Raw genomic sequence first — 25,745 nt, forward strand, 5'->3', positions numbered from 1 at the left:
ATCCAGGCTGTCACTTCATACTGAGATCCTTTCCTAAGCTGCTTATTTTGATGTGTATGTTTATGTTTGCAAATGCGCATATTAAACACATAATTTCTTTCCATTTGCTGCTTTAAAACGTCTCCATAAACTCCCTTAGTGTGCCCGCAAAGTACTACCTTCTGGACAAACAGTGACCTGAAACAATACCAAAATGTTTCATGTAGTCTTTCTGATAGTCCAGTTATCACTTGTTTAATTCATCCGTAGCCTGTCGTCATAATTCTAGATTGTATTTTCTTTTGGGCAGGGACTATACAGTTGGACTGGAATAGGAGTTGAGTGAGGTCCCTAGGTACAGCTGTAGCGCCACTGCTAGATAATGTAAACCAGAAAGAAAAGAAATTCTTCATTATTGTCAGTATTCTGCAAGATGACGTGTTTGAATTTCTGAGAAGTGCAGTGTGGAAAAACAAACAAACAAACTATACTATTGCAGCTTTGAGGTTTTTTAGTCTAAATGCCAGTGAGTTAATTGCATACATATGTTGCTGCTGACTGGAAGTTCTCTCGGAGATGTGGTGCTGATTGTGGTTGTTTTTACGTGTATCAAAGAAATTATGAACTTTGTCACTTAAAGTGGGAAGCAGGAGGAAGATTAATAGCCAGGAGTTGTTTTCATATGGATGTGGAAAACATGAACTACCAAATTATCTTTTATTAAAAAAAAAAAAAAAAAGTTTTATATTTTTGCACATACTTTTTCTTTAGGCTATATGTATACAAATTATGCATATTACATACAGGCTATCACTTTAAAGTTTGGGTATTATCTTTACTCCATCTCTTTTATTGTAGAAAAATTTAGTGGTGACTTGGCCAATTCAAAAAATTAATCATGTGGGACCTGATGCCATTAGAAAAGAAGTTGAATATATATGGCTTTAGCCATTTCCTTTAAAAAACATGGAAGTTTGAAGGTTTAAGTACACCACATGAGATGGGTGCTTTGTACAGCTCCTAGTAACAACGATAGGCTTCTAACTCAGTAACAAAGGTATGTTAAGTTCTTTGCATTGTATTTTCGCATTTTTTACTTTATTAAATCCTTTTTAAAAAGAATTTAAAGGCAAAATTACAGTGTTTGGACAAAACATGATATTTAAGTTGAGAGAAACGTGTAATATTCAAGTAATATTTAACTTCATATTTAAGAAGTGTGATGTAAATGGTATTATGTATATTAAGAGTTTAGTACTAGATTTAGCTTTTGCTGTTTGAACCTTTTCTAACCTTTTGTTTATTACGATGCTAGAATATAATTTGATTGTCCTCTCAGTCAGGGGTCATTCAGCTGTACAGAAGACACTCTAACAGAAATACTTGTAACAAATTACTTAGCTCAAGTAGCAAAAATGTAGATATTTATATACACATAATAATAAAAAATGCATCTTGCCTGAAATGTTGGAAAGAAACTGATACGGTGTGCGCTAAAAAGCTTGTCTCCACAACCACAAAGGAGCATGGGGTCACGGTGGCAGGCCAGGGAACCCCGATAACACAGTCAGAGAAATGGTGGCCCAGGCTTCTCCGGGGGCTGTCACAGGAGAGCCATCAGCCCTGTGCTCTGGAGGTCACCCCCCTCACGAGGAGTCGACTAATGCTAGGGGCCGTCGGGACCATCTCACAGACCGAGGGGGCACGGCACACAGCTGGGGGATGCAAGGAAAGAGTGTTCTGTGATTGCGTACGACTTGGGCGGTCTGCGGGAGGAACCAAAGGCATCGCAGGGGTCAGGGGAGAGAATGGAGATTTCAAGATGATTTGTGAAGGAGCCATCATGGGAAAATAGAGGGATAAGGGGATGAAAGGGACAGATTGCCTGTAAAGGGGTTGTTGATCAGTATGCTTGTCAGGCCGTGTCATGAACCTGGTCAGCACACTCTGTCCTGTCTTCACATTGAACTCCATTTCTGACTATTTTTGTGGGTGAAGGGCTCCCTAGGGACCTGTGTGTCTGTGCTGCAAGCAAGTGGAAGATATGCATGTTGGTGCATGATTGCTAGCAAATATCAAGCTGAAGTAGCTGGCAGGAAGTTTAAGTGGCTAGGGAGCCACGTATACCTCTGGAATGAAACAACTGGAAGAGCTGGCTACTGGAGGGACGAGCAGGTCCAGGCCAACTGCTGGAGAGACTGTAAGGTCTGGGGGTCAACATGGAGTGGTGGTTCTGGGTGTGTATCTGTGGAGGATGTAACAGGGGAGACTGAGGGAGACAGGGGCCACCAGTGTTGCTGATGGGCTCAGCTTTGGCCAGCAGTGAGTCCATCTTGGAGCCGGCTGAAACTGGCTCTGCCCAACATGGGGGCAGCTCCTGGTCTCTTCTCACAGAAGCCACCCCTGCAGCACGCCTGCTACCAAAATCTTGCCATGTAAACCCCATACATGGGAAATGTATTAGAAATTGTAAGAGCAAGTATGGGACCTTCATCTTCATCAGCCAGAGAGGGGGGAGCAAGATGAGGCCATTGGTACTGCTTATGTTTGTGTAAGTGCTGAGTGTTTGTGTCTGTGTCCATCTCTGTGGCTGGCCACGCGTGTGTGCTGTGTATACGTGTGTGTGTGTGTGTGTGTGTGTGTGTAACCTGGGATTACATGCTCGGCCTTGCTAATGGCTGGAACTGGGGGTGTGTAGCTGCTCAGGGTTTCCTGAACAGAAACCATAGTTATTTGGTACACTATATGGGATGTATTTGACAAGTGATACTTAGTAATCTATAAGCAGCATGGGAAGCAGGAAACAATGCTAGCAACTATAAATGTGTTTTAAAATTCTTTATTAGGTTAGGCTTCAATAGCAACAGATACAAATAGTGAAGCAAGGAACTCAGTTGAAGAGGTAGTGAGGGGAAGGCAAAACAAGCTACTTATGAAAAGCTTAATAAAAAAATCCCAAACTTGCTCAAAAATGTATTAGAAATTGTAAGAGCAGTAAAAAACGGAGGACTTGGACTTGACTTAATGTCAAGATAAAATGTTAATCTTTTATCTGCTTAACACCATTTCACCTTTCCTGTGAGAGGCTGTAAAGAGCAGTGGCCACAACTGGGCCCTTCTTGTATTTGAGATAGCAAGGTAGAATCTAGTCAGTATCTCCTTTGCTCTTGATTTCCTGGCAGCATCAAGCTTCTTTTAAAGGAACTTCATAATTCCTACTTACAGTTTTTAATCAGTGATGTCTTTAGTTCGACTGTTGCAAAGGAAACAATTGAGATAGGTGGTGAATTCAAGTCACTGAACTTAGATGCTTTGAACATACAGAAAACTCATTTCCCCGGTGTGCCTATATAATAGATGACTCCTTTATTTGAAGGAGAATGATGTGGTCCGCTAAGAAGGGATAATATACTGAATGCTTGCTACGCTGTAGGTAGAGAGGTAATGATAGCAAGTAGAGGTGCTTAACTGGAAGTCAGAAATAAACTGAGACCAAATATGGTTTCAGACATAGAGCAGTACAGAGCAGAGACCTCAGCTTTCCAAGCACAGGGCATCTGAGCCGTTTTGGAGTGGTGGTACTGATTACGTCTGGATTGCTGGTGCTGACAAAGGCAGTGACTGACAGCCTTGTTAGATCAAAATACTGACTGACTGACTGAAAAGAGATACTATCTGTGCTGTAGTGATCCTGGGCTCCAGAATTGGATTGCAGATTTTTTTAAAAAAAACATGACTGCATTTTGAGGACAAGTAGTAATCAGTTTCTGTAGCTATACCTTTTCTCACTGTGGAGAGCTGGCTTGCTCAGGGACAAGGGTCTGGATCATGGTCTGTGAACACACATAGTAAATCTATAGTGATAACTGTGGGGCTATAGGTGGGTTCCAGGGGCTGCAATAGGGTATAGATTGGACTGTTCAGAGCTGTGAAGAAATGAGGGAGAGACCATAGTGCTGGTTTTATAGCTGAATGATGGTGTTACAAGTCTGATTTCTAATCTGGAGGGTGTCAAGAAGGGTGCTGTGTTAAAGTAGTGGTAGGTGCTGCTGCTGCTGCTTTCTCTTGCTCAGTTCTTCATTCCAGTATGTTTGCTGGCTTAGGAGCAACACAACACTTCTTCCTTCCTAGGTGCCCTCTCTGTGGTCAGTGGGAAAACTTGGTCCTGTGCTGTAATAATTTTGGTGGTGTTTTTGGTGTTGGATTTTTTGTTTGTTTGTTTTGGTGCAGCTGGCCCAACAATGAGATGATCCTTATTGTTTGAGGATCTTAACCTTGTGCATTTGGGAACAAATCCTACAACGTCCCAAGTCTGTGGATGCAGCGGAACAGTTAAGTTGCACAGATGGAGCGACTGGCTAAGGGTGGAGAGGCTTCGGTGCAAGCTGGCTTGTTTCCTAGGAGCTCTTTGTACAGAAGTGTACGGGGGTTGTAGAGATGGGCTCTGGAGACTGCCTGCCTCATTTTCTGTCAGTATGGCAGCTGATGCTAAAACAGATTATCTAAACGATTTGACAAAAGTTTCCTCTTCGGAAATTGGCTTTGTGTGCTGGGTGTTTAAAGGAAATGGGGAAAAACTCCTTACTTTTCCAGAAGTTATAATGTCTACATATTGTATCTTTTTTTTTTTTGTGGAAGATCTGTGCTATATCTTGGTATAAATCACTACAGCTGGTACAGGCAGGACCTTTTGACTTTTAGTACTTCCCTCACAAGATCCTAGATGGACATGAAGAGGAGATTTTTATAAAACAGTGATTTAGTTTTTAAATAGTTTGAAGATAACTAGAGATTTACTTCTTTTTTAGCAGATTTTTAATTCCCATCTCAAATATTTCAAAGATAACGGTGATGATTACATCACAGAGCAAATGCTTTCCACTGCTACGCAAGAGGGGGATGAGACAGCTAAAATTTCCCTGGTTAGTGGCTTTCAACCAAAGGCTGACATGAATGAAAAAAAAGGCAAGAAACTCCAAGATGAGTCATAGAAGTGGGTGTTTCCATAAAGTGAGCTTTCGTAACAGATCTACCAATCTATCACTAGTGACCAAAGAATAGTAAAGCACAGCACAGGACTGGCAGAGAGCGGTCCTTCCAGATATACAATACTGCTTCCTTACACGGATTGTATCTATCTATCTGAGCCGTTTCCTCGTAAGCCTGACAGAAGTGAGTACGCCAGCAGCAGTGATAGAAATTGTTCTTAGAATTGAATTTCTTTGTTTATATTTTAAATAATTTTTGAATTCAGGATTATTTAGATCTGACTATGATCAAACTATCTTCTTGTTAAAATAAGATCTTACTTTCAGGGAAGGACAGAGGAAATTTATGATAAATTGCTTATATGAGGTTAAATAACAGAAAACTAGAGATATGTATGTGGAACTGGGACAATGCAACAAAATGGTGAAATCAGTTTGTATGCAGATAAGAAATGTTATTTTCCAGCTAAGAAAGAGGAAAAAAAAAATTAAGAGCAAAACTTGTATAGTTGTCATTTACAAAAAAAAAAAAAAAAAAGATGAAAAATCTAAATGTGGAACTAATAGTGTTACCCAGATTATTTTATTCCTATTAAAAAAAAAAAAAAAATCATAGTCTTTTTGAGTGAGTCCCGTTGATTTAATTTCCAGTTGGGAAGGAACATATATTTTGCTTGTAGTTTAGATTAAGTGTTTAGAAGAGAATGTAAATTTGGTCCTTTAAAAATTGGTTTAAAGGGATTACTTCTGGAAAATCATTTGTTGAAATAAACCCAATAGAGAAGTTAATAGTAAATTTGAAAACCTAAACAACCTCCTTTCCCTTCATCATACTTTCAAGGTTATTTCCAGTCTTAAGAACCTTTGACTGATCATTCTTATGACATTTCCACTGGCAAAGGGGTTAGAATTATTTACTAGAGGTGGAAAAACAGGCATGATAAGTTTAACGAAAGCCAAATACATTCTTGTGACGTTACTCTTAAAGAAATGATGACAACTTGGGAAAAAGAATGGAAATCTTTAAACTTGGACCAACAGAATCACACTGTTCTTTGTCCAGTGCCAAAGCAGTACAGTGTCATAAATCTGAAAAAATGAGCCTTACCACAGGTATTGTAAAGTGTTCCTTAGTTGCAATATTTTGTAAGCTGAGAGTTCAGTGTGTTGATAACCTGTTTTTTTTTTTTTTAATCTTCCTTTATAATAATTTTTTATAGCCTTTGTTTTAATTTTGGCAAGGTACAAGGTTATACATGAGACCTAATTAAAATCCATTCCAGATTAAGCTGATTCTTATATCTATGTTGGCAATTACTTGGCTTGTAAATATACTGCTATTAGTGCTATGCGAGAGAAAATCACCTCAAATGAAAATAGAGAGTACTGTAATAATAGTGTCTAAATATTTAGAGGGATACTCTTTGAATGCATAATATCAAAGAAGAGCAAATATCTAAATCTAACCTAATCTAAGTCTAACCTAAACCTAAATAATCAGCATTAGAATTTCCATTCAAATGCAAGGGAGCTGTGTTTTTATTCCATGTTGCCTAAAGGACTTAGAATATGGTTCTTCTTTATTAAAAAATAGTGTTGGTTGACTCAAAACTTGTCACTTTAGGTTTTTTTAGGTATCAGTGATGAGCTTTTTATTTAATTAGCTTGATTTCCTAAGGAAACTAGATTTTTGAGCAGCCCTCTCTGCACATGTGTGTGTTTGTGTTTGCGTGTATGTGCATCACAAAAAGAGCACGAACGAGTGAGAGTCATTACATTTGGCACTGTTTGGAATAATTTTGAGACATTAATGGTTATCAGTCAAGCTAGCTACCTTTGCTGTGTACTTTTCTTGTTACTTAGAACCACCCAGTTGTAGCTGAAAATCTTGCTGTTCATATTCATCAAAAGAAATTTTCACTCAGACTGTGCTTCACATGATATGAGAACTAGGACTATATTTTAGAATATTCTATTTTTTTCTTCTAAACCTTTTTTTTCCACTGTACAGTTAATGATGGGAGTAATTCCCTCTTAGCCACTCTTAAGAGGTCACAAGTGAATTGAACAGAATATGAAAGATCTTTATCCCCAAAGCAAACAAAGCACATAAATAAATAAAATTTCAATCCAAGATATTTACCTAAAATTGCTCATTTGTAAACATACATATTCTTAAAATACCTACCTTTACTAGGTAGGTACTTCCCAGTGCCACTGGAAATGCGGGTTGAAGTTCATTGTATTCTGGATATATATCTACCATCTCCACCAGTATGTAAATTTACCACAGCCAAGTGAGATGTATAACTAAAGAGCATAAATTAGAGTGCATTCTTGTAGAATGTTACTGTTGGGCCTGTTTAAGGTAGTTATATAATTATATATTACTGTGTAAATGTTTCGCAGATTAATAATCTTTGTTTCACTTTGAGACAATTTTAGGTTTTTGTTGTTGTTGGGCCAATAGGGACCTGTCTTAGAGATCCTTTTACATTTTTATGGTTTTGATTATCAAATTTTGTCACTCTTCTAGACCTGTTGTTCTCTGAAATACTCCCAGAGGCAACAGAAAACCACCATTTAATGTAGGGAAACAGTCAAGGAAGGTGGCTTTCCGAGATGAGCGGTGTATCAGGGGCTATGATTTTCAGCATCTTATTACCTAAAAATGAAAGGATATGAAAACTCAGAACGAATAAACTTTGAGTTATGTGCACACTGGTGGTTCTTTCATTTTTCTTTTGTGGCTTATAATGCTTTGTAAAATGTCCGTACTGTTTTTCAGAAAAAAAAGATCAGTTTTTAATTTTAAAGATACTTTTAGTATGTAAGATTTTGTTTTCATGTTTATTATATTTGTTTTACGTCACTAAATGAATATATTCATGCATGTCAGCATTTCCGTTATTATTCTCTTGGTTTCACTATCTACTGAACTTCGTTCTGTGAAAAATTTAAAGTTCTATTTTTAGGGAAAAAATGAAATAAATAATAAAGTGAACAATGTCAGAGATGCTCTTTTTCTAGCAACACTAGACACAACTTTCCCCCCAAGACAGATTCCAATACTTATTTTTAGTCCCTAGATTTTGCATTACTGTACATCAAGAGAGTTACACTGCTGTACGTTAAGGGAGTATTTCTCCTATCATTGGCTGTTTTGGTAGACCACAGTAAATAAATAAGAGCCACAGTGGTCTCTTGGGGAGATAGGAATCAAAAAGCTTTTGAATACAAGTATATTTGATGATGTCCTATATATAAATAATTCATGTACTTGGTTGAGTGCTTGTGCTCTTTTGAGGAAAATTTTGTTGTCTTTTAATGTTTGCTCATAGCCTGAAGGAGTGGAAGAGACATGAGAGGAGATGAAAAAGGTGCATGAAAGAGATATAAATTTATTCTTAGTTACACTAGTGACCAATAACTCCCCAAAACCCCATGAGTTAAATACTTTTGATTTTTTTTTTTTTTTTTTTTTTTTTTGGGTGCATGAGGAGCTTATTAGGAAAGGACATCTTTGACCAATCTCTATTCCAGTGCCAAATTCGTGCCTATTCTGTGTCACCACAATTCTCTCAGGAATCCTGGGAAAGAGCTTTTCATGCATCCACAGCTTATATCTACAACATTTGTCAGAACACAAAGGTAACTGGCTGTACTGTTAAAAGCAAAGGTATATTGGAAAACTGATGTCAATACTAAGTCTTTCTTCTGTGATTGCTGTTTAAATCTGGGATCATGCTTCTCATGCCTCTCCGGATTACATCTGTGCTGACAGAAGTCTCTGCAATAGATGTAGCTTTAAAACTGTGCTTTTCCAGAAGTTTGGTCCCTTTTCATTTTTCTGTCTTTCAGTCTTTCTTCTCTTTGTCTGTAGTTACATCTAAAAGAGGTGACTTTGACAAAAGCAAGATTTATCAAAACAAGGAAGTGGATTTAAAATAAATGGTTTCTTCAAGACTATTACCTCATTATTTTTCGTTACTCACACTGGATCCTGCATTCTCAAGTCTGCTGTTTTACAGAGGAGAGGAAAGTGGGACTTGGAGCTTTCTGAAAGTAGGCCTCTAGCTAATTACTTTGGTAATCAGTTTTCTCCAGTTACCTGCATTTATATGTAGGTCTTAGTTTACCATTTTATCTAAAACATGCACTGCTGTAGGTGCAATTCCTGTTAAAAACTATTTTTCAAAGGCTCCGTGACCTTCATGGAGCCATTTTCCATGGAGCCTCCTTCATGGAGCCTGACCATGTTCAGGCCTTCACAGGTCACTTGAATCTTCTAGTTTGTCAGACCTCTCACTAGAATTCCTTGAACAATTTTTCTTCTGGTATAAGACAAGAACGATGAGTGTCTGTCCTGACTTTCTGACAAAATGCAGAAACATCCATCCTTGATTTTGGAATTTTCCGTGCAGTAGGTACAGTAAATAGACACAAGATGATCGTCATGTAGAACTCTTGTGCATCTCGTTATTGACTTGTACGTGTCTAGCAGCCAGCTTGCAGCGAACTTAACTTGTCGGGTCTGATAGTAAACCCTTCCTGAAAGAGGCTGAAATGGATTGTGTTAAATTTTATGCATACTGGAACTCCGTGCTGTGGTTCCTGATGTAGACAGGCTGTTCCTGCAGTAGAAGGCTGTAAAGACAGGTTTCTAGTGAAAGTGGTGGGTCACCCTTTTCTGTTTTATTATCTTTAAATATTACTGAGATACTCCGTTAATTCCAGCTGTGTGGGAAGTGTAATTTTTTTTGTACGTAGAGTAACTGGGGGAGGGAAAGAGAGTTTAATTTGTGATTAAAGAGACAACATAATTATATGCTTTATTATGATAAATTTTTACACAGAAATATGAATGACTAGGGACCTCTACTGACTTGTAAACAAAATCATTGTAGTTGAGTATTTCGCAGAATTTGTCAAAAGCTAATTTTTTTTTTTTTTTTTTAAAGGAACTTCATGTTGGTGTTGTTTATGCCAGAACATAGTAAGCAAGACAAATTAACTCCAGCCTCGTGTAAACTTCTAATAGGCCGACACGATGCAATTGAGTATGAATTCCAGGTGTCTTTGGAAATGAAAGAGAACTGAGCTCTCTGGCTGGAAGCTGAACGTGATGACGGCCTGGTCTATGGTAGGGAAGCTGAAAATGGAGAAGAGGCACTCCAGAGAAGACAGAAATGTGGAACAAGATGCTGGGGAATGCAGTGCTGAATCTGAGGAATGGACAAGCTCAGAAAGCGAACCTGAGCAACCATACTTCAGAAGCAGCTGTAGCAATACTCAGTGGAGAGAAAAGGAGGTTTCCACTAAACCGCATCGGCCACTCTGTCGGTCCCCTTGTTTGGATCGCCCAAGTTTTTCACAGAGCAGTATCACACAAGACTTGAAGCTAGATGAATGCAAAACAAATTTGGACAAGGAATACCAAGCTAAAATGGATTTTGCTTTAAAGCTTGGGTATGCAGGAGATCAGATCCAGGCTGTACTGAATAAATTGGGAGCAGATGCGCTCATCAATGATGTTCTGGCAGAGCTTGTGAGACTTGGCAACAAAAGTGAATCAGAGGGACAAAGCAGTGCCAGCAGTACCACTAGTACTCTGGTGCCAAGAGGCCCTGGCCCAAAGGAAATAGCAAGCCCTGAATTGTCACTTGAAGATGAAGTTGTGGATAACAGTGATAACTTGAGGCCAATTGTCATTGATGGAAGCAATGTGGCTATGAGGTGGGTCTCCCTGTCACAACGTTTGAAAAGAATACATCACTAAAATATTTATGAGAAAAATCAATATTGATGGCAAAATCATTTTAAGTCATGTAGTATATTTACAGTGATAACACATCTTTTTTATGGACTCTAGTCCAGGCTTTTAATTATGCTGTTACTCCTTTATATGTAATCTGTATTCCAATTCCCCTCTCCCCCTTTTCAAAGCAAGTTCTCCCTCAGATCTTTTGTTCTAGCAATCTAGCTGGAGTGTGCTTTTGTGTGGATGGGTTTAATTTTTTGAAGTCCTTGAACAATGTTGAAAATTACTTTTCTTTAATGTCCAGAGGCAACCAAATAGGGGAGGAAAACTTGGTTCTTTCTAAAATGACATGCAGTGTATGCTGATGATACGCAGTGGGCTTCAGGGTGTTTGAGCTCCTGCTGATGAAGCCTGCTCAGAACTCAAAGCAGTTTAGCTGTGTCAGTACAGGGATATGCATGAGCTAAACGTGCCGACTCGCACAGCTACGGTGCTTGTACATTCAGACGTGTGTACACACGTGCGCTTGGCTGCTTGGGTCAACGCTAACTCGAGGGGTATCTGTCCCATGCCACTTTTGAGCATGTCTGTGGAGTATGCAGTTCAGCTAGCCGATGATTTGTTTATCATTGAGAAAGTATGATTTTCTATGAGGGAGTTCTTTAAATGGTCTGTTTAGTGATCAGTGATACCAAGATTTCTTCAGGTAGTGGTTGCACAATAGATTTCCTTTAGTATCAGCTTTCTGCTCTAAAAGAATCTGTGATCTGAATTTTTTTTTCCAATGTGTTAAGAAAATGCAGATTTTTATAGGTGTGTCGAGTACTCTGAGTTTTTTAAATACATAAGCTGCCCAAATCCTATAAGAATATTTTATATACAGGATTTTCCAGTGCCAAGTTGTGGTTACATCAATCCAAAAGATGTTTCTGTAAAGCAACATCACCAATATTGGATTTAACTTTTTCCTTTCCTTTTTTTTCCTGTGCCTGTTGCATTTGCAGTCTCTGTACTGCTTGAGTTACTCCTGAGCGTAATGTGGCAGCAACTGGAGAGAAGTGTGTGTGCTCTTACTATTGCATAGCTTAGAACTGATGCTCTCTTTATAGAATCATAGAATATCTCAAGTTGGACGGGACCCATAAGGATTATCGAGTCCAACTCATAACAAAATGCATATGCATCTGAAAATGTAAAAGGATATTAAATTCTGTAAAATCTGAAATGTACAAAAATCTAAAGCAAAATGCTTTAGCAACATTGTGGCTTCCGTATTCGTTATTTAAGTTGCAAGGATTTGGACTATGCTGGTGATCCCTAGGCCTTAGTTAAACAGATGGTATTAGATCTGTCTGCCTTTGGTCTGTTTCAGTGCTGCTTTATGCAACATTTTGAGCCCAGGAAGAGCATGCATCCTGCTACGGTCCAGTAATCTGTGATGTTGTTCTATAATAATAATAACAACAACAACAACAACATTGAAGTAAAATTTTGAATGATAATCCATAGAATAATGCTAAAGACAATTTTAATGAGATGCAAGTCTCTTAATTATGCAGCATCTGCTCTACAGACTGAGAATATCTGAAAAGTGCAAGGGTTATACACTTCTCATGCTTAAAAACACTGGCATTATTGATGCAAATGGAGGCCTTGCCTTTACGGTAAGATGTATATGTTCTTGGAAAATGGAACCATTTCCATTTTCAGTATTGAAATTTTCTTCAAGTAAACAGTTTTGTGGGATGCTACACAGAACTAACAGCTTGGAACAGGATGGTGCAGCTGCTGGATGCCACTTTGTGTACAGTCAAATGCCAGCTGCTTTAAGTAGTGGGAGGCCTTCCTAGTGTTGCACAGTGCCACAAAGCCTCCTTAATCACAGCCAGCTGCGTGGACGGCCCGCACACTTCAGGGCTGCTATAGCAGAGGCCTCTCCTGGCTTTCTGCCCAGCATGGCTACCTAGGCCCCTTGTGGTTTTTTTCTAACAGGGAGCGTCACTGGTGCGCATGGCCTCCCCTGCCCTTACCGCCCTCTGTAACCCTCCTGGCCTGGCCACTCAGCCACTTCTTCGTGGTGAGGATCTCCCTCCTCAATACGGCATCGCTGATGTGATTCAGTTAGCACCTTTTGCAATGGATGGAATGATTTTGAGAAATTAATTACTTTTCTTCACAAATTAATAGACAAGTCTCCTCAGAAATAATGACTGGTAGGTGCCAAACTAACTGGGCAGGATCGCTCCTAGCACAATTGATGAAAAATTGCGGCTGTGTTGAGAAAGGGGTGGGGGAAATGGAATTAATACATTTTGAAGAGTGTGTATAAGGGAGCATAGCATTGCCTTACTAGTCCACCCTTTTCAAATGCAATTTTGGAAGTAGTTCACTTTGCTAGCCAAACTGAAGTGTAACAAAGAGGGTCGATTTGGGTTTGTTTGTTTTTTAGTAAAAAGGGCAGACCAATTTTTTTTTTCTTAAGTAATTACAACATTAATTGAAAAGAACCAGAACCCTTAGTTTTTGTTATTCAATTATATGGTGTAGCAGTAATATATGCACTCTGTTATTCAGACAAAGAAAATGTTGGCTTGACTCTAAATATGAAATCCAGCCATAAAGCAAAGAGCTGTGTCTCTTTCTTACCTGTGTAGGCTAACTACTAAGGATATTATAATTAAATGTCACCTTCTTCTCTTACATGTGTGCTTATGTATTATTCAGGCATTCCTAAACTATTTCCTGAGAGGATTTAAAACCTGATTCTTTAGTTCACCCTCTGTTTAGCAAATCAAGACAGGTGCCCCCATGAAGTAGACTGAATAAGGTTGATAATTAAGATTCTACTTAGTTTCTGTTAAACGTCTAAAGAATTTCCTTTTTCCTTTGCAGAAACTTCTTAGGCCATTTTAAACATTAAACCCCTTTATCTGAATTATGTGCTGTTTTAGAGACTCCTGTGTGTTTCAGAAAACAAATTTTTGATGGGGGCAGGGCTTAAACAACTTTGAGAGAGTTATTTCTTTCCCTTAAAAAGTCCTAATAAAAATGCAGAACATTTACTATTAGAGAAACATATTTTTTAATCTAGATGTTTAAAAGCACCTGTCACCTGTGACAACCAGCATCATTAGTTCATTCCTTTTTTGTTATTCATAACTTTTGATGGTACTATTTAAATAGTAAGCTCAGTTTTTTGGGGAAAGTGATATTTTTCATTAGCTCAACTAATAAAATGAAAAAGTGGAAAAACTTTGTTTGTTTGTGGGATAGTGAAATTTCACCATTTCTAGAGTTTTAAGTAGCAGAGTTGCTGTAATCTGATGGCTGAATAGCTCTGGACAATTGGCTGCTTCCACTTCTGTAAGCTGGTCTAATACAAGGTTTACCTGTCTTTACAGACTTTGTTTCCCTTATGTCCTTAGACTATGGCAGCTTGAGAAGGGGGGGAAGCAAACACAAAAACACCACCACAACAAAACCCAGAACCAAATGTAATTTTTGTCCTTGCTGTTTCTAAAACTTTTGCATGTTCTTCAGCCATGGGAATAAAGAAGGATTTTCCTGTCGGGGAATTCAACTAGCTGTTGATTGGTTTCTGGAAAAAGGACATAAAGATATCACTGTGTTTGTACCTGCATGGAGAAAAGAACAGTCTCGACCTGATGCACCTATTACAGGTAACAGATAAAGATTTTCTTTGACCCCTTGGTTAAAAAGAAAAAAAAAGTATTGCATTAAGACACAGCCATGTCATCTTTCTGATGGATACTACCTACTGGGCTGTGGATGTGACGTTGCACTCAACTGTTTGTTTGAAAACACACCACTTTCACTGGTGAGGAAACAAGCATTTAAGTATCTGCACCTGTAAACAATGCTGGTTTTTTGTAACATTGCTGGATCATTTCAACACTTTTAAGAAGTAGTAGTCATAGTTTTCCCATTAGCAAACACTGTTAAGCATATAGGAACCGATTCTTAGTTGCTGGGTGAGTATGAAGTAAGTGGTGTCAGGGCAGGGACTCATTTCGTAGGATTATCTTGAACACTGAAGAGGCAGCGTGTGTTTTGACCCCTAGACAGTACTTCTGTTTTACTCTAGGCTAACAAGAAGGCTGTTGTAATACAGTAACAACTGAGTTCTTGATGTGTTCGGGAAGATTGAATAAAGGTACATGGTTGTTTACAGAGGAGTAGAGTGGTTATGAAGCTTAAATATTGAATACTTACCCGGTGCTTTGAAACCTCAGAAATAAAATGGCACTCTGCATCTAGGTATTTTGTAACGATAACAGGGACCGTATATGAACGTAACTGCAAAACGCTTTGTCAGAAAAGAGGGTGAGAAGTTTCATATTTCAAAGGCTGCATTTCTTTTTTTTAAAATGTTTTAAAAAGCTGCTCAACTAAAATTATTTTACAGATCAAGAAATCTTACGCAAATTGGAGAAAGAAAAAATTCTCGTTTTTACCCCGTCTCGAAGAGTTCAGGGAAGAAGAGTAGTTTGCTATGATGATCGATTCATAGTAAAACTTGCTTTCGACTCAGATGGCATCATTGTATCAAATGACAACTATCGGGATCTTCAAAATGAAAAACCAGAATGGAAGAAGTTCATAGAGGAGCGGCTGCTAATGTATTCTTTTGTGAATGACAAGTATGGTTTTTTCTTCAAAAGTAAGGGAATTTGCTAATTCAGAATCCTCAGTAAAAACCGAAATACACATTTCATTTCTTTCCCCTTAGGTTTATGCCTCCTGATGATCCCTTAGGACGCCATGGTCCAAGCCTTGAAAATTTCTTAAGGAAAAGGCCAGTTATTCCTGAACATAAGAAACAACCGTGTCCTTATGGTAAGTGCTTAAGTAAGTCAGATTGATTTGTTGTATCCAAAGGTAGGTGGAGCAAGCAATTAATTAACATCCTGTCATTACTGGAGGGGGCGGAAAAAAGGGCCATTTTTTGTGTTGCCACCCAAGCACTATGTCTGTTTTTATACCCTTCATACACATATTAATAACAGCAATGTAGCAGAAAATTAAGGATTACCAGATATACCATGTGCTTAACACAGCTTTTTGCTATTTTCTTCTGGTTTGTGTTCAAGGAAGGAGAGTCATAACTATACGAACTGTGTTACAGCTGTTTTGTTTTATAAAGCATTGATTATTCTCAATATTGGAATCATGAGCCAGTAGGAAGAGAAGTGATGTGTCTTGCCCTTGATGCAGCTCTATATGTGGATACAGGTAGCAGAGTCTGTGGCTGCCTGTATATACAATATGTATTATTCCTTAGGGGGTTAATATAGAAAGATGACTGTTGAGGAGTGGTGAAAGATATTAAAGAAAAAAAGATAGCAACTGGTGGTATTGATTAGTTTTTGGTTTATTTAACCTGAAAACACTTTTTTTCCAGGTAAAAAGTGCACCTATGGGCACAAATGTAAATATTACCACCCAGAACGGGCAAACCAGCCTCAAAGGTCAGTAGCGGATGAGCTTCGAATAAGTGCCAAATTATCTGCTGTGAAAACTATGAGTGAGGGAGCCTTGGCCAAATGTGGCACAGGGCCATCCAGCTCCAAAGGAGAAATCAGTTCTGAAGTGAAACGCATTGCCCCAAAACGCCAGTCAGATCCAAGCATTAGATCAGTAGCTGTGGAGCCTGAGGAAAAGTTATCAGTAGCCCGGAAGGCCGAGGCCAGCTCTGTCCCGTCTCTGGTTTCTGCATTAAGTGTACCAACGCTCCCTCCACCAAAAAGCCATGCAGCTGGTGCATTAAATACTCGTTCTGCAAGCAGTCCGGTGCCAGGTTCCTCACAGTTCATGCATCAGAAATCCTCACTGGAACATATGTCCAGTGTGCAATATCCTCCTATACTAGTCACCAATAGCCATGGCACCTCAGTTAGCTATACTGACCAGTATCCCAAATATGAATCACTGGGGGACCATGGCTATTATTCCTTACTCAGTGATTTCTCCAACCTGAGCATAAGTAGTATCCGTAACACAGATTATTACGGGGCTGATATGGACCAGGGGATGTATTCTAGAAACTCAAGCCCCTGTCCTGACAATTGCTTAAGCCATACAAGTAATGATTCTTATTCCTCTTACAATGACTTGTATCTGGGTGTAGCAGATGCCAGTCCAGAAGACAATGTGAAGATCCACAGACTGCCATCGCAAAATCGTCTTCAGCCTTTTTCCCATGGTTACCATGAAGCCTTAAATAGAGTTCAGAGTTACGGAACTGAAGAGCCTAAGCAATCCCTTCGCAAACAGTCAGTTTCCCACTTAGGCCTACATGCCCAGCATCCCGTTGTTGGAGCACGGTCCAGTTGTCCAGGCGAATACCCTGTGCCTCAAAATGTTGATCCATCAACTGCACAACCAAGCCGTGCCTTGGTCATGACGAGAATGGACAGTATTTCTGACTCACGGCTTTATGAAAGTAACCCTACAAGGCAGAGGAGACCACCTCTCTGTCGAGAGCAGCATGCTAGTTGGGATCCATTACCATGTGCGTCAGACTCTTACACTTACCACTCCTATCCACTGAGTAACAACCTCATGCAGCCGTGTTATGAACCTGTAATGGTAAGAAGCATGCCTGAGAAGATGGAGCAACTCTGGAGGAATCCCTGGATTGGGATATGTGGGGAGCCACGGGAACCACATATCATCCCAGAGCATCAGTATCAAACGTACAAGAACCTCTGCAATATTTTCCCTCCAAGCATTGTCCTTTCTGTGATGGAAAAGAATCCCCACATGACAGATGCACAACAGCTGGCAGCTATGATTGTTGCCAAATTAAGAACAGGGCGTTAAAGCATTACAGCCTCTTTTGGATAACTGAAACTATAGAGCGTGTAGGACCTGGAGGAAAGCTTAAACGAAGAAGGAAGGGGCCAAGCTATTGTAAATAATTTCTACTAAGATGATAGTATAAAATTCTGTACACAGTAGCAATCACATATATGCTGAGGCACTACATAAGAGTTGATTGTATTGTAAATTTTAAGATTTTAAATATAGGGATTTTTAATAGTATTTTATAGGAAATGCATACCTTGCTGCATGGATAGCTCATTAAGAACTACAATGGCACATTCAGCGTCTACAAAAGCTGTTACTACAAAATTATTATTAGCAATTATATTGCATGTATTAGTGTACACTTTCAATTTGCTTATAAATACCTAATCGGCCTTTAAAAGTATGCTCTGTACACACCCGGATGACTTCTAGGGTTTCAGCTTTGTCATTTGACACTGCCTACTGGCATGTTAAATATTGAAGAAAAAGTAACCTTGACAAAAATTAAAATACTCCATTTGTAAAAGGAAAAACTGAGCTCAGCTCTCAAATGTCAATATTGTTGTTGGTACTTAAATTTCAAAAGTGTTCCCCAAGAGTCTGAGTATCTATTACCTTGTCCAATACTTTGGCTCAATCCAACAGAAGCCAAGTACTTTATTAAATTAAGGACCAAAACATGAAGGAGTGTGAAGGCGTGAGCGCCATCCAGTAAACTAGAAGTTGTTTAACTGTAGCCTCTCTCTTCAGAATCGCCTCTCAACTGTGTAGCAAGCAGCTGCTGGCCCAGATGAGTAGACAAGCTGGAAGTGAATTGTCACTTTTATGTAAATTGGATTACTCGACCTGAAGCAGCGGGAACTGGATGTTAAGATGGAAGTTCATCAGTAACTGCCGCCCTGCCTCTGGGGACGAGGATGGTGTTTGCGTGAGCCTGTACAAGATCAGCGTGAGAAGGGGGTGGAGGGGGAAGGCTGCTTCTTGAGAAGAGAGGCTACAGTTTGGGCTTGTGGCAAAGCTGGCCTGGTTTTTGCTCTTCAGATCCACGCAAAGGTGTGCATTTGCCTCATGAAGGCTTTTAGAGTTCCTGTTTCAACAGGTGAGATAATTTTGTGTGGCACTGTTTGCGCAACTGGTATCTTGCTCAGGGTGGGAACCTTTGTAGCTAAATGTCTCCAAAAGAGGCGTTTATTGTTTTTTAAGCTGCACTGACTGGACGCCCTTTTTTGAATCCATTGTATATTTCAGCATTTCAAACCATTACTAACTCGATACGTCTCGAGCTAGGACTTGTTGACTTCTACTGTAGTTTTTTTCATGAAAGTTGAGAAGGCCTGGTTTACGGCCTTTTGTTTCTTCATGAGAAGGTGTGACACTGCCTAAATGTTTCTTACTGTGAAACACACGGAACGTGAGGCTGCAGTCAGGGTTGTTTCTGGTGTTTTGATAATGGCTTGCATGCTGCTTTCTAGTTATCTGTTTGTCTGAGGAACAAAGTTATATCATTTCCTCCACTGGTGTTACTGTAATGGTTGGTTTGATTCAGAATATCTCGTGCGCTCTTTATCATGTGCAAACTACGTTCCTGTCGTATAAAAACCAAACAACCAAACCAACAACAAACCACAATTACAGGTGCAACTACAGTTAATTTACTGATATTTGATAACCGTATCGTTTCACACAGGATAGATATTCTTGTGTTGGTACAGTAACATATATAATGACCATGTCATTATGTATTTAAAATGAGTTAACTTGAAGGTGATTCTGTATTTACACTTGGTGTTTAAAAATAACTTAAGTTTTAATTAGTTGGCTATCGTTTCTGTTAATGGGGAAAAAAGAAATCTTCAGACATTTATAATAGGCGGGGAAAACAGATTTCTCTCTTGATCAGTTTTCAAAAGCATTTCTCGCTAACCAGCATTTTATATTTTTAATTTGCAATTAATTCTTATTCTCTTCTCTTGCATGGTATAAGCAGCTGAGAGCAATGCCTCAAATAACCAGAAATGACCTTTTGTTTGTTGATACAAATTGTATCTCTTTTTCTTGATTGTATAAAAACTGTGTATAAAAAAAAAAAATCTCTAGATTAACTTCAGTATTACATTTTCACCACACTGTTTGTGACACCATGTGTCACAGGGAAGTAGCCCATGAGTAATTATGGATCTTTTTTATTTAAAGTGGGCACTTGTAGTTTATAGACAAACAAGGACAACTTTTCAGAACCAGTTTATTATGTGCACAGGTACTGTGTGTACACCTCGACGCATTACATAGTTATCTTCACTCTATTTATTAAGCAGATACATTCTTGCACTAAACTTTATGTAAAATGTTGCTGTTAACTCATCTGCATGTGTTTAAAATGTAACACTATAATTGCTATAGACCCAGCTTTATTCTTAAGGGATTAATTTATAAATTATTTAGGTATAAAATGAAGTTTATTGTGCACTCACGTTTTCCATCTTGCATGGAATTAAATATTTGTATGTAGAAAAATGTTCGTTCCCTTTTTCTCCAGTTATAACGATAAGCTATTGTAAGAGAGGTTTAGTGGGTGTTTTTGATGTTTTCTAACGTGGAAAACTAAGCAGAAATTTCTGTATGAAGTGTTGGGTGGTTTATGGAGATACTCGATTCTTGTAGGATTTGTCTAGTCATTTTAATTTTCACTAACTTCTGTCTTACTGATAGAAAAATTCCTTTTTAAACAACGGGAATGCTATGCCACTACAACCCAGCATACTATTTCCCTAAGGCACTTTGAAGGCAAACTGTCTTTTTCTAAGCAGCTGTTAGCATCTATCATGCGCGGAGTTACAGAACGGGCAGCGTAGCCTTGTGGAAATAATTTGCAAATTTTGTGCTTGTTTAGTCCTCCTTAGAGGTAATGAAACTTTTGTACGTGACGTAGTCTTTTCTAATCAACTACTTTAAGTGGTAATTCAGTCATCCACATCTGTTTTCAGGTATGTTTACAAGCCAATTCAAAACACTGACGCATTCATTAATCTTCAGCGCATAAGCTTAGATTTCTTCTTACATGGAAGAGTTGATCTTATTAACACCCGGTCATAACTGTCTATATTGTAAATATAAGACTTTGTATAAATGCTCTTTTTGAGAGCATGGTATTTAAATGTTTTTAAAACTGTAAGAGAACAGATCTAGAAACTATATTTTAATAAAATCCATGAAATTACAATTCTAGAGGAGAAGAAAAAAAGTGGGAAGGTAAAATCCTGGCCTACTGCAATCAGCAAGCGTTACGCAGTAGACGTCAGTGCTTTACTGGGGCCAGAGCGGTCTCTGGGCGTTCTGATTTACTGAGCTTTCATCTTCAGCTATATTACTTTCACATAATTTGTCACTTAAAAGTGTATAACCTTAAATTCATGAATCAAAAATCAAATGCTTTATGGGATGTCAGTCTAAGTTATTTAATGTTTTTTGTAAGAATTACATGTCAGTAAAATATTAAATGGTACATATACATGATTTCACTACTGTTAGTCCTGTTGTTGTCGTACTGAGCTGCAGTAGTTGGCTTTATTCATTTGTAGAATTAAACATTACTGTTTAATTGTTGTAAAATTTTATAAATCTCTTTGGGTTTTTTTGGGTGACCCAAATATAATGTAAGTCTTAATGACAAAATGAGTGAAAATGGATGTTCAACCAGTATGTGGTATTCGTAAATCTCTAGTAATAAGCCTGCACTGCTCTAGTTGCTGCTGCATGTAATTCATTCACTGGTGTGAGTCTGTTTAGCTTCTGTAAAAATGCTTTAAACTGTAAACTTAAAAATAGAAGGCGTAGGTATGGTTGCTTAGGACAAGCAGAAGGATCCTCGTTAAAAAAACAAAAACAACCAAAACATCTGTCTAGGTGAGTTCCCCCTACATACCTTTAATGCCAGTTTGCCTCAAATCATGAATTTTGGCATTTTGAAATTCTTAACGATAAAATTGGAACACGCAAAGAATCTGCCCAAATAATTCAGTTAAAAATACTTGGTGACATGCATCTGTACCTGTGATGTATAGCAAGCGACAACCGGGAGCATTTCAAGGGACATATTCTGACTAAGGTAATTTTTAAAACCGCATGGTAAAGAGAAGGAACATGCATCATTTCTGTGAGACTTTGCTCTGCAGGACTCACAGTAGTCGGATCATTAGATCTTATTTCTGTGGTGAGTGTTCAGCTTTAATACTCCTCTTTCTTACGTACCCACAGCTTGTCCATGTGACAGAGCTCGTTAACTGTATTTCTTGCAATATTCCAACTGGAAAAATACAAGTGCACCGTCACTTAAATTATTCTTATGCCAGTGTTTGGTTAGCCTTCGAAGAGCCGTTATACAATATCTATGATTTTGGTCTGTGGTATTTAAAGTTTGTAAATGTATTAGAAGAATTGAGAGAAGAATCTAGAAGAAATACAGGCTATTACCTGTTTCCTCCCCTGCTCTGTATAAAAGGTTTGCACAATTATTTAATAATATGAAACGTTATACTTTATATATATATATAAAGATTTGCTTATTTAATAAAACTGAGAGCCATTGGATTATTTGTTTCTAGCTTTTTATTTTGTAACCCTCTTTAGGTGAGAGCCCCAAAAAGCTGTTTTGTCCAAAAGAACTGTCGCAGGCTGCCCAAATTATTTCTCAGTATTTTTAGCTGATTTACTGAAAAATACCCAGATTCTGAAATCATATGTAACGCTCAGATTTTTCCATGTGTGCTTAAATCTATGAAGGAACAGAATGTTACTTTTGTTTAAAAAGCAGATGAAAAAGTGCTATTTACGTCCTGCTGTCTTGTCAGAATAACATCTTTTGTCAATCTCTGTATTACACAAGTTTTCTTCCGCTATTTAAATACTTAATCATTTTCCTTACTACGAGGGAGGTGATACAATGTCATTTATTACCTGCTTTGACTTGTTGGGAGGTGAGGGGGAGTAAAGCTAACTAAAGGAAAATGACATACAAAGATCATCTCTGTCTGGATTTGCCTGAACTTCTCACCGCTACCATGTCTGCTCTCACAATGGCCAGGAACCAGGTGATTCAGAAGACAGCACAAACCCAAACAAAACCAATAAAATACCTGTATTACAAAGTTGCTTGTTCCTAGTCCCAGGCCCTTTGTGCTTAATTTGCATCCTCAAGTATACCACTCCTGAAAACAAGTACTAATTAGATTCCACAGGATATTCCTACTGTTCCAGTTTTCTCCCCCAAACTGTAACCCCTGGGTAGAGCTGAAGTCCTTGTCCAAGTAGCTGCCTTTGGGAATGAGAAAACAGAATATTAAAGACTTGAATAGCCAGGAACAAATTATCCTAATAAGGTTCCACTACTCTGTCCAATTACTTACATTGAAAAGAAATTCAAAAAGCAGAAAAAGCCAAAAGGCCACAAAAGCAGCGGACCCAGGCCTTAACTTCCTCAGCAATTCCTATTTGCATGGTGTATTCCATACAGTCCCAGCTTCTATCTGCAATCCTGTCTACAGCTTCCCTTCGGAGATGTTTTTTCGGACCATAAAGATCTGTTTGGAGAGATTAATTTACAGGGAGAAAGCAGCCTCAAGAAGTCCTGCCCAATGCAAAGGAAAAATCAAGTAATTTAGGAATACATCACCCTTGCCTTTCCTATCCCCACTCAGAATATGCTTCTAGCGAAGAAAGTAAGTAGCAGGTTGAAAACAAATTTTACCAAGTAAACTTTTACCAAAGGGGGAAAAAATTATATGTAGCACAGTATTTTGCCAGCATCACCCTTTCCTTTTTGAACTGTTACATTTGCATTGACAGACCTCAGAAGTACCAAATAGAGTAACTGTTTACTTACTTGCTTTTTAAGTCATTTGAATTGGCTGGCTTTAAATGTTAAGGTTATCTATCCATTTATTATGCATTATTCATAGTAATGATGTAATTTCCCCGGTACTTGGGAAAGCAGCTGCAACATTGTTCCTCCCGTGAATTAACCAGACCAAACAAACACCAAGTTTCATAATCCTGAACAGAGCAATACATAATTGTCTACGTTTTACACTTCTGTTGTTTTAGTAGAAGCCCCTTCTTCACTTTTTAAAAATCAAAACATTTATGTTTCTTTTCTCCAGCCATTCCCAACTTTTTTTCCCCTACCCTTCAAGCCTACCCACCCCGAGTAGCACTTTGTTTAAAATTCATGCCATTACTATTGCTTCGCCTCACATCGTGGTATTCTTTTTTTAAAGCATCTGGCAGTTTTGTGCTTTTCTACAAGTCATCCATAGCACTGGATTTAACTATTTTATTTGACTCTGCAATTAGATCAGAGATCAGGATTTTTATTCTATAATTTGCTAGGTGGGGTAATGGCAGATACACGGGGCAGTAATTACAGCTGACGAAGAAACTGTAGTAGCACGATTCTACCATGTAAACCTTTACCAAAGGGGAAAAAGGTTACATATAGCACAGTATTCACCAGCATCACACCTTCCTTTTTGAACCGTTACGCTTGTTTGCACTGACAGAGCTCAGAAGTACCAAATACAATAATTTAAGTAATTTCATACTCTACCAAATACGTTAATGAAAGAACAAATCCTCCTCACTCAAAATTTCCTAAATAAGCTTGAGGAACTGCTGGGTAAAAGGAGAAATTTCTAATACTAGAAAGGGGAAGGGCTTACATGAAAAATCCCTCCTAACAGAAAGAGAAGTTTGTGTTCTTTTGCATTAGCACTGCTTGTTTTTAGAGAAGGAAATGTACAAGGTATCATCCATTTTAAACAACTTTTGGCTGTCTGGTACAGAGTAACCGCAGTAGAACAGGATGACGAAAATTAGAACAAATAAGTAATACTTACATTATGGACATTTAGCTAAGCCGTTACTTGAGAGCCAGCCCAAAGCATCCATGAAGTTGCTGCTCTAAACTTGCAATTCAAGCCTATCCAACGTACCGCTGCGGTTTTATGTCCCTTTTTGTATCCCTTTCTACAGAACATTAGCACATAACGTCAGCAGTAGTTCTAAAGAACTAAAAAGATTTCATTTCACAACACTGCACCGACATGTTCCTGTTTCTGTTTAGTTTGTAATACTGCAAATTATTAGACTGACTCAGAGAAAGGCTCTGTCTTACCCGCTAGCAGATCCACTCCAACAAATTCTTACTGAGGAGTCCTGCAATAAATATGTGCTTAAAGTCCTATTTTTTGACACTGAATTGCAGAAGCCTCCAAGTTCCGAGAACCTTTAACACAGGTAAAGAAAACTCAATTTAGGAAAAACTAGCTGGAAGTTCTTTTTCTCAACAACTTTTCAACAAGGTACTTGAGTCCATTTCTGCAGTACTCGCACTAGCTCTCAGCAAAGACCACAGTATTAGTTATCAACCTCAGCAAAATCATGAACGGAAAACACACCAAGCAGAAAACTTGCATTAAAAAGAGACAGCAGTGGCCTCAAGACTATCACTTGAAAAAAATGGTGAGGAAAAAAAGATATTTATGCACTACAGTGCATTCAGCCATGCTGTTACTAGGCTTGATCCCTGAAGCTTCATGTGAAACCCTAGCTAGACGAAAACTGTAGCACAATCTTATCCTGGCAAATTCATGCAAACTCATACAGGAGAATATTAGCGTCACTGAAATAGGAAGGGCTCAATAGTCCGATTAACAAGGACCGGGGACACTTTCCTGAGTACCTGAGTGAAGAAGGAAAACAGGATCCAGAAAGAAGGTTTGCCTTCAGTCAGCCGTATTTATTAACCATGAAGAAAATTAAGGAACACCGAGGGATTCTGAAGTACAGTTAAGAAACTGTATTTGGCAAACATCAACTAGAGCTAAAAGTTCATGATAGTGGTTAAGCAAGACAATGGTTACTACACATGGAACTTAAAACACACCACCTTTATAAAATATTGATTTTACACGGTAAAAATCAGTAAATCTTCACGAAAAAAGAAATATATCCTGGAGTGGCTATTTCCCCACCACCATTACTAGTTCTTCCATGCCACTTATCTTGTGCAATACTGAAAGCTGCAGAGCACTCTGCTGTCTTAGAAAAGTTGAAGGCCACTTTTTATTTTATGGAAGTCATTCTGGGTCCATAACAATCCTCCTGTCACAGGACTATTCAATTCTGCAGAG

The 25,745-nt window shown here is 38.5% G+C and overlaps 2 protein-coding genes across 12 annotated transcripts in view; one reads left to right on the plus strand and one right to left on the minus strand.

The window, feature by feature from the left end:
- The window catches only part of ZC3H12B (zinc finger CCCH-type containing 12B), a 34,350-nt gene extending 12,291 nt beyond the window's left edge, over nt 1–22,059 (plus strand). For 4 of the 10 annotated variants that reach the window (XM_082323383.1, XM_082323388.1, XM_082323389.1 and 1 more), the window contains 7 exons: nt 8,468–8,618; nt 8,851–9,032; nt 9,929–10,703; nt 14,269–14,408; nt 15,155–15,389; nt 15,479–15,585; nt 16,151–22,059. In XM_082323383.1, coding sequence (XP_082179509.1) covers nt 10,093–10,703; nt 14,269–14,408; nt 15,155–15,389; nt 15,479–15,585; nt 16,151–17,571 — 2,514 coding nt within the window. In that variant the 5' untranslated portion in view covers nt 8,468–8,618; nt 8,851–9,032; nt 9,929–10,092 and the 3' untranslated portion in view covers nt 17,572–22,059. The remainder of the gene's footprint in view (nt 1–8,467; nt 8,619–8,850; nt 9,033–9,928; nt 10,704–14,268; nt 14,409–15,154; nt 15,390–15,478; nt 15,586–16,150) is intronic. The other 6 variants (XM_082323386.1, XM_082323384.1, XM_082323390.1 and 3 more) reach the window with 3 other exon arrangements.
- Nucleotides 22,060–25,325: 3,266 nt separating this feature from the next.
- The window catches only part of LAS1L (LAS1 like ribosome biogenesis factor), a gene marked incomplete at its 5' end in the record, with an annotated part of 33,068 nt that continues 32,648 nt past the window's right edge, over nt 25,326–25,745 (minus strand). For both annotated transcript variants that reach the window (XM_082323391.1, XM_082323392.1), the window contains one exon: nt 25,326–25,745. In XM_082323391.1, coding sequence (XP_082179517.1) covers nt 25,655–25,745 — 91 coding nt within the window. In that variant the 3' untranslated portion in view covers nt 25,326–25,654.

Source organism: Platalea leucorodia, assembly GCF_965183815.1.
Source record: "Platalea leucorodia genome assembly, chromosome: 10".
Lineage (NCBI taxonomy): Eukaryota > Metazoa > Chordata > Aves > Pelecaniformes > Threskiornithidae > Platalea > Platalea leucorodia.